The sequence below is a fragment of the Nestor notabilis genome, unplaced genomic scaffold (genome assembly GCF_000696875.1).
Source record: "Nestor notabilis isolate BGI_N333 unplaced genomic scaffold, ASM69687v1 scaffold2157, whole genome shotgun sequence".
Classification (NCBI taxonomy): Eukaryota; Metazoa; Chordata; class Aves; order Psittaciformes; family Psittacidae; genus Nestor; species Nestor notabilis.
Window position 1 is genome coordinate 29,458 of NW_009935878.1, and position 9,599 is coordinate 39,056.

At 37.7% G+C, this 9,599-nt stretch overlaps 1 protein-coding gene across 1 annotated transcript in view; it reads right to left on the reverse strand.

The window, feature by feature from the left end:
* Nucleotides 1-9,599, reverse strand: part of LOC104408418 (obscurin-like) — a gene marked incomplete at both ends in the record, with an annotated part of 134,901 nt that overhangs the window by 29,213 nt on the left and 96,089 nt on the right. The window contains one exon of the mRNA XM_010018025.1: nt 9,164-9,290. Within this exon, the coding sequence (XP_010016327.1) occupies nt 9,164-9,290 (127 nt within the window). The remainder of the gene's footprint in view (nt 1-9,163; nt 9,291-9,599) is intronic.

A 9,599-nucleotide genomic window follows, 5' to 3' on the forward strand; every position in this document is an offset into this window, starting at 1 on the left:
CCCAATACACTTACTTTTCCTCTTCATAATATCATTATTGCTGACACAGCCTGATCGTATTACTACTGATTGACACAGGAGTATCAAACCAAGCTGGGATGCACAATTATAATTTCTAAGTATATTTCTGCTGAGCTCACTTTAGATTTTTTTGCATATTCAAAGCAGCTGGGACTTCTCAGCATCCATGTATACACATCTTGTATTAAAACAATCTTCTGCTCCCGTGCCAGGACAAACTTTGACTTTAAATGAGCTACAGATGAAGTTGGATCAAATAGCTTTAAAATCTGGGGACAAGAACACCTCAACTTAGACTACAGTGCTTTTAATTTATATATTTAACATGCAGTTTTTCATTCAGATTTTTCAGTGGCATTTCTTACATGGAAAAACTTGAAAGTAAAGACAGTGTTTGCTTTGCAAGCATGAGGAAGTCAATGTTCTACAGCAGAGGTAACAGGTTCAGTGAAACTAACGGGCAAAGCTGATTTTGTTTCTGTGTTGAGATTCTGTCCCTACCTTCAAGCAACAGGATTAACTGAAGTGTAAAGACAATGACCTGACCTGGGATTGTGAATTGAGAGAACAGCTTTCTCATTTCTCTCCTTCTCCTCACCAGTCTCTCATTGCAGCCACACAGGGCTGAAAGCCACCAGCTCTGCCCTCCAGCCAGCTCTGCTCTACCTTTTGCGCTGAGATACATAGGAGGTGGAAGGAGTCTGTCCAAGGGAAGTCTGGTTTTCCTATTGCATCTGTCTAGCCGTCCTCTTAGATATATTGTAGCCTTTCTCACCTATTGGTCTAATTTTTGGAGACTAGTATTTCTTTCTCCTATGGAGATCGGATTTCTTTCCATCATCACTCTCTCCCTTTGAGGATGCAGTGACGTTAAGGGTTGGATCACCTACAATGAGGTTTCTTCCAGAGAACCCTTTCTTCTACTGCTCATTTCCACTGCTTTATTCTTCCTCCAAGTCTTCTATAGTATTTCTATAGGGCTTTAAAGGTGTATGCAGAGCCTTTATTATGCCCATGGTGCCTTTCTGAATTACACAAAACAAAATCATTTTAGATACAGATGAGAATGAATCCATGTGTGCTTGCACTTGACTGTGCTCTACACTGCAAGATTACAATGCATTTTGCGGTCTGGGATTTACATATATAGAGACTATTAAGACCCATCTCTAAATTATATTTTTTTTCTGCTAGTAGTTTCAAAGCTGCTTCTGTTTCTCAGCTCACTGCGCATTAAGGAGAGCTGGAATGTGCCCTTATAGAATTGTTCCCAAACTTTACCTCATTGCTATCCTAATTCTAGCTGAGGTCCACTCTAATAAGCTCTTGACCACATCCACTGGCAAAAGAAGGGGAATTTCTGTTGTTCTGAGATCCCGCTCATAAATATACCAACCTCCTTTGAGGCTACAGCCGTTAATTTACGAATCACTTCTTGAGTTGTCCAAAGCAATAGTCTATGGAATTTATGTTTCAGAAATTTAGAAATCAGCTTAATTGATGGTATTTTGTATTAGTTTAATATTATTTCATCAACTGTAACATCACTGCTTGTGATTTGAAATCATGAAGAGAAAAGGAGGTCTATTAGCTGACAGAAGAGATGTAAAATAAAAGCATCTCTCCAGGTGATTTACAGGCACAGAGATGTAGATAGATGAGATTTACTAGGCTTTAGACATGGTCTGACTCTGAGTGATTCCTTGACTTTCTTGAGATGTTTCTGAATGTTACATCAAAAAATATTTATCTGTTTATCTACCCCACTGGTATCTGAACCCTAATCCTTGAGACAGTACAGACAGAAACACCTTTATTTTCTGGTCTTTGCAAGGTAAAAAAAGTCTAATTACTTTAGAGGTGTTAACTGAAATGAAGTGGAAAGGAGAGGGGCAAAGGCAGAACCTCTTCCTGCCTGTCCTGTGTGCTCAGTAGAGGGGAACATGTCTTCTTATAAGCCACTGGCTCCAAATGGGCTAGGTATATGGATCATAAGAAATAGTCATCATAGAAAATAAGATGAGATAAAAGGTAAGCAACTTTTAACTGTATTTTAGTTGTCATTTCACGCATCCTCCTCATTATTCAAAAGAAGTCAACTTTAGCATTGTGTCCAAGTCAAGGACTGATTTTAGCAACAGTACAACCCTTGAGGGAATGCATTGCCCCAAAATAACCGTTGTACAGTCACCTGTTACCACTAGATCATGATTTGAATAGTGTGGAGGTGCTCTGACAGCCTACCACAGATGGAAAATGACCCCTTTCCAGCACATGAAACAATTTCATTATGCATTTGTTTATGATACTTAAGAAGATACATTAAGATTTTCATGACTGATGAGCTGTTGGTCTACATATGGCTGAGAAAGTACTGCTTTTTGCTGAAATTAATCTTTCTGTGTTATAGACACCCACCCAATATAAACCAGGCTCAAAGTATGCAAAAAGAAGAAGTCATTATCAGGACAAAATTTTATATCAGATACATAGAGACAGAAGGAGATAAAAATATGCAATCTTCCTTCTGCTTCATCATAAAAAACTTTTCTGAAGAATTTAAAATAGACAGCCAGAAGAAATCACTGTAAACTATGAGATATTTGTTAAATTTTTAGTTTTTCAAGTAGCCAGTTCTCAAAGCTGGTTTCTTTTCAACATTGAGAGTCAGACTCTACCTTGTGCAACTCCATCAATATTCTGTGTAATTTTTTCACATGTATTATCATAAAAAAACCTGATACAGGCTGTGTGTAACACCAGTGCTGCTATGTTTTGAAAGGTATAGCAAGATTTTTTTCAGGTGGTCACTTTGCATACCACAGAATACCATGAGATCTGGTGGGATGGGAATGATCACACTTGCATGGCCAATAAACACAAGCTTGTTTGTTATTGGATCATGCATAGGCAGCAAGGCAAAACACAAATGTTACAAAAAAAAAAAAATAAAATTAGCACTTACATGATGATGGTTTTCTTGGGCACTTTAGTCTCTTGTTCAGTGACTACAAAGAAAACAGTATGAACAGCATGGGGTTAAAGAAAGGCTAAAGCTGAAATGATTGAATTAACTTTGCTCAGTTAATCAAAACAAACTGGAGTGAAAAAACCCAACTGTACCATCCCATCCATGCTTTCTGTGGTTATTTCCAGCAACACTTTAGTGTTTCTGACCAAGAATGACAATTCAGAGTGCTCTCAGAACAGTGAATGTTTTTAGCTTTGAAATCAAATATTTTGTGGAGAACAATATTGCTAAATCTGTTTACAGTATCATGAGATTCTGACATTTGTGTTTCACAGGTCAAAGCTAGAAAACAATTTGGTTTTCAATTTTTATTTTTCCTATAATAATGTAGTAATGGTGTGAGAAACCTAAAAATGCCTTGATTTGGAAAATCCTGGAGACCTGAAATTCTTTAAAATGTGATTTCACTTACTAGAAAACCCAGACACAGAACAGTTTCCAAGCTTTTGTGGACTAGATGCAAAATCCAAGCTGACAACAGTGAAAACTAAAATCATTATCATCAGTACAGAAAATCAGTATAAAAAAACCCCAACAACTAGGAAACGTAAGAGAGCCCTGTAATACATCTATGCCTACTCCATCTCTTTTTTGTTATAATTTGCAATTTTTTCCTGACCCTTCTCCCATAGCAAACTAGAAGCTGTTGATGCATATCAAGATCATAAGAAAAGTAATAATTTTTTTTTTTTAGTATTTCTTAAATTAACATTAAAAAAAAAAATAAGAAAGATACCATTTGAAGAGCTAATGATATTTTACACAGGTTCCCATCCTATCTGGTGGAATAAAATTGAGACACTGTATAAACCAGACTGCTTTGAACAGACTCTAAAATGCTGAACCTATCTGAGATCTAGCAAAAACAACAGCAAGCTCCACTTTTTATTTAATAAACTAGTAAAGTTTAAAAATATCCCTGAATTTAATCTCAGAGTAATTTATCAAGCAATCAGTTTGCAATCTTCCAGCCTATCCTCCTGTAATAAATAAGATCTGGTAACTTTCAGTTGGTACAATTGAAAATGAACTGCAACTTAAACATATATCTGTAAAATCACAAACAGTTCTTGCCCAGGGAACTTGTAGCATCTGTATCATTTGTTAAATAACTCATGATTAGTGCTAATGTTTTCAATAGTGCTCCAAAACTTCACTGACTGAAAATTAAAAATACATTTACAATATTAGATAGAATAATTTAACCTAATTTTCTTCCCACTTAATTTCCAAGGGCTCTCTTCTGCTGCTAGGTAAAACAACAAATCCCACCATAATGAAAACTAATTTTGTGCAAATGTTGATGTTAATGTCTGACCTAGAGCTCTATGTTTTCTTCACAGAGTCTTGTCTCATTTATGTATGTAAAAATCTTGAATAATTTCTAAGTGAGTCAAATGAATTACTGCAGAATTAGATGGGTTTAAACAAAATCTCTTGAAATTAGACTTTATATCTTACTGGCTAAGTAAAGGGCATGTTTACCTCTGAGCACAATTACAATGTGTTTACCTATTCTTAGTTAATATTTTTTAAATAATTCAAAATCATTTAAAATGGTGGAATAATAATTATACAATGATGGAAGATGAACTGAGTGCTTGAACAATTTTACTGCACCCAGGTTAGAAATTTTCACTGAATTTTAAACTCTTAAATCAATATTGAGCAATTTATGGAAAATCTCATCAAATAATATAGTAAGATTCATCCATAAGCAGCAAGAGTATCAGTTCTGGTGGAAATAGGAATTAATCTGATTTTACACCTAAACATAGGTGTTTTATATAATTATTTTAACAGCAACTGTATTTAGATGAGACTGAAATATGTATTTAATTAAATATGTTCTGAATTAAATCTCCCAAGCATTTTTAATGTTTACTCTACTAATGTTCTGCAGTCCTCCCTAATTACATTGATCAAAATATTTCTATATGTAACACATGTCAAAGGGATTCAGTATAGAAAAGTTCAGCTGGCGTGGGATGAGAAAGCTGAAAATGGCATATAGTGAATGGGTCCTGATGACTTGCAGTTTAGTGCATGACAGATATATTTTGTATGTGCTATCCAAGGTGTGAGGGAGGATTTAAACAATCCTATATGAAGGATAGAACCACATGAAAGTAGGATGAGAGAATTTGGGTGTCTTTATTTTTTCCCCCAAGAGGAAAATATTCTGTATCCATTTTAGCACCGGATTTATCATTTCAACTTATTTGATAGCATTTTAGGAAAACAGCTTTGCAAAGCAGGAGCCCCTGACAAGCAGGTTAAAAGCTGTAAGCATTAGGATTAGCCAGTGCTTCTATAGGACCTGACTCCTCTTTGGTTAATACATGAAATCGTTCATTTACAAGTGATGAAACATTTAGGGTGTCAGTTTTTGTAACCCTGAACGGATGAAGGGTGGGTTATGGCCTTTATCATAAAATTTAAGTCTTCTTTCTCCACTCAGAGAAGCATAAACCTATTTTTCCTGCACTGTACGTGCCGCTTGCATAAGCCACGGGAACACTGCTCTGCTTTCACTCTTCTTCCGCTATGCTTTGGAGATTAATCTGCAACAGGGGATGCACAAATCTGATGCAAACTGCTAAAGCTGATCTTAAAATGAGCAATTCATGGCCAGAATGCAGTTTGCTAGATTGTGTGAATGAAATGAAAGTGGTTTGTGCTCTCTCTAAATAAAAGACTCCACCCCTGCAGCCGCTGACATGGTTGTAAAGGCAGATTGTGCTCTCTCAAATTTGCACTGAAAACGAGGTGGCCAGCACAAAAATGAGACTAACTGATCATGACAACAGAATAAAAATAACAAGCTAAGTATCCTAATTATCAACCTAACCAGGGATCGTGAAGGGAAGAGATGTAATGTTCCTCTGTGTTTTAAAGAATCTTCCATTTGAAAGCCTTGGAATATTTGAGAGCCTTGGAATACTTAGCTTTTCCCTGCAAGGTGGATATCGCCAAACAAGGCAACTAAATAAGTTGCCCAAAGCTCTGAACGAGATCTAAGGAAAAACTATGAAGAGATTCCAGTTCTGTAACTGCATGTGATGTTTTTCTTTATGGTTTTGCTTATCTCCAGTTGTGTAGCTGAATTCTTGCTCTACTGTTGACTGTCTCATGGTATGTCCTGGATCTGCCCAACAATATGAAAATGTAATACTTTTCAAAACACTGGGCTTTGTTTTTCTTTAAAAAATGAGCAAGTTAATGAGCATGGGATGAATGAGTGACAACAGTAACATGTTAAAAAGGGATGCCAGAGCACATCAGCCCAGATCTGCAGTATGTAGGTTAAGCAGCAAGGAGCGAAGCAGTCAGTCACCTTCAAGTCAAAGAGGAGGATCTTCTTTCGGTTACTTTTTGTTTTTTTTTAAATATCTAAAGTATTTTCAATATCCATAGAAAGGGAATTTTTAAAGCAACTCTCCATTGACTTAAGTGCAACAACAGTGTAGCTGAAGGCAGATCTCAGCATTTCAGGCTGGCAGCTCAAGCTGAGGCTGCTCACAAGGGGACCCCTTAGTCCAGTGATTTCCATCGTTCTCAGATTTGGTCCTTCCAGTGGATCTGCAAATTCCCAGAGTGTGAATTTCACAGAATCATAGAACTAACTAGGTTGGAAAAGACCTTTAAGGTCATCAAGTCCAACCATTTAAACCTAATGAGAAGCAGTTTGGTTTTGAGACCCATGATGTTGGATTGTGGACCATCACTGACTGCAGTTCAGGGCTCGAAAACCACTGTACTAAGAGTATCCCCAAATTGTGATAGTGGGTTTGATTCAGCATAATAAACAGTACAGAAAGTCAGGAGGATAAAAACTAAAATAGTTGCAACTAAAGCCCCTTGGGTGCCTCAGGAGACTGACAATAGAGAACCAGTGACGAATTAGGTAAAACTTAGACCCACCAGGCTGGTGAGCTAGGAAAGAGACATGGTATCAATTTTCTGTTGTAATAACACCACACAGCAGTAATGTTGTCCTCTTGGTGAAGTTACAAATAATCCCATTTTCACAAATGGAAAGTATTGTAAGGATGGAAAGAGAAAGCCTTCATGAGATCCATCTGTTCTCCAGTTCTTTGCCAGATGAATCTGATTTTTCCATAGGTAGATCAAGGCTGGTTACTGATTCTCAAGAAAGCAATGAATTCCCTCCTTGGTCAAGTGCATTATGCTGAATGCATCCCTGATGTGATTCTGCTCAGAACAATCCTCTTGCTCCATGGATGAGCCTGTTGTTTGCTCCATTGGCTTGAAGCAGTTTTCCCCGTGTTTCTCCCTGAAGGTGACTCTATTTCCTTCCCTATTATCAAGTTCAAGCAATTGCACATCATGGACCAAAAACTATTTCATAACATCTCTGAAGCTTCCAGGCAAACTCCAATTATATGTCTTCAACCAAGCTCACAATATTTATTATTATTTTTATGACAGCAGATGAGTAATTTGGGGCTGAACATACATACATTTGCAACCCCAGGAGCTGAACAATACTCCTAGCACTGTTTTACAAGCCTTGTTGGTTTAATAACATCTTCTGCCTCGGTACAAGGGAACTTCATCAAGATATGCCACCCTAACAGTGATTTGTATTCCTCTACATCCTGCATATATGGGATAGCAAGGACAAATAAACTTCAAGGTTTATTCTGCTGGAACAATTATAGTGTTGCTATACTAATACCATTCTCCCTGTAGTGCTTCTGAATGATTTGATGGTACTCTGGGGAAGGACTAAAAGGAAAGCAAGCATAAGAGGAAGACAAGCAAGTACACAGAATAGGATACTAATCTAATAGCTTATTGTGTCTGAATATGCTTAATGCAATAATATAACATTAAGGTCTCAGACAGGGCCAGGAGAAGAGGCCTATAGAAAACGATGAAGAAAAGTGTGAGTGGATCACCATTTCCTCTGAATATTTTTCCAGACTCTAGTCAGAATGCCTTTATATTTGATGATTCTTAGTGAATGTTGGTAATAGCACTTATCCGCTGTCAAAAACAAACCTGAATGCCTGTTTTATCACAAGACAATGTAGAAACACTGGAGATGAGGAAAGAAGGTTCTACAGCTGTTAGCAAACCTCTGGCTTTTGTTGGCCATGTCTCCACTAACAACATCTGGCACCAAGGTTTGCTGGCATGAAATGGCCTGTGCCTATCCTAGCCCTCTCTCTTACCCTCCAAATACATATCAGAATAGTGAGCTATCTATTAGCTGTTATAAGACAGTCCCTTGGCTGTATCTCCTAAACCGCTGCTGGAATTGTTTGAGAGAGACAGTGCTGGCCGACCCTTCCTCAGCTAGCCAAGGGCACTTCCAAGATGCATGAAGAACCAATTTCTTATGCCAGGAAATATTCCATATGTAGATGTAGCCACTGATCTAAATTTGGTTATGATGGGTTTATAGCAAGCATGGCTAACACACTGCTTGTGGAAACACCTTTGATAAGAAAGTAACTTTAGGCAGTCACATCCTAAAGGTGTTAAGAAAGAGATGTGTTGTTGGATGGATGTTCCTATCACCCTACCAATTCAGGTGAAACATGCAGAGAAAAAAGGAATAGACTCTATGACTATGTGGCATATTATACCTGAACAGGACTGAACAGTCCTAGGTAATGGATGAACTAATATTATTCTGGACATACTGCTGTCAGTTCTGCTTTCTCAGTCATTCCAATCTTCAGTGGTATTTCAGAAATGATCACAATGTGCTTGCAGCTTCACTTACTGGCCCCTGTTTTTTCTCAGCAGTACGTAACTCATGTTCTGCCAGGCTGACACACATATTCAAGTGTTCAAACAGGAACAGAAGCATTTTACTTGCACTAGTGGTGGTATGACATACCCTTCAATTGCTCCTCCTTTTTCATATAATGCATTTATAAGCATTATATGATAAAGTTGATTTGCCAGGTTTGGAAATCAACAGATGGTGATGGGTATAGAGCTGAGCTGCAGTATACCCATGCACATCTTGATAGACATACAGATACGTATACACCAACAATCAACATGGATAAGATGGCAAATATATTTGATCCTCAGTGAGGTGGGTTTAGAGTAATTCACTGACATACTTACAGAGCTGGTCAAGGTTCATACCTTCTATAGTAATGGCTTGGTCTCCTCTTCTTTCCTGGGTCAGGGCTGCAGCACTGTGATGGTAAAGTTCTGCCCCACTTTTTGCAGACCCTAATCTGTTCACCAGCTGAAGAGAATCATGCAGTACCAAATGAAATGCAGGATGTTTGGCTGTTTTTTGTATAATAAAACCTTCCTATATTACATTATAAATTCACTACAATTACATGACAGCAGAAATGTGACCCCAAATCTAAGCCAGAGTTTGAACGAATGCACTGCTGCTCAGTGGAGTTCATGATAATACTTTACCTTCAACAATTCACAAGGAGAAGTTACAGCACATTAGCTACCTTACAGTTATTTGTAGTTTGCTCCGTGGCCTGTAACATGGTCCTGAGGCAGCTCTGTCTCTACCAACAGGCACAGATTCCTG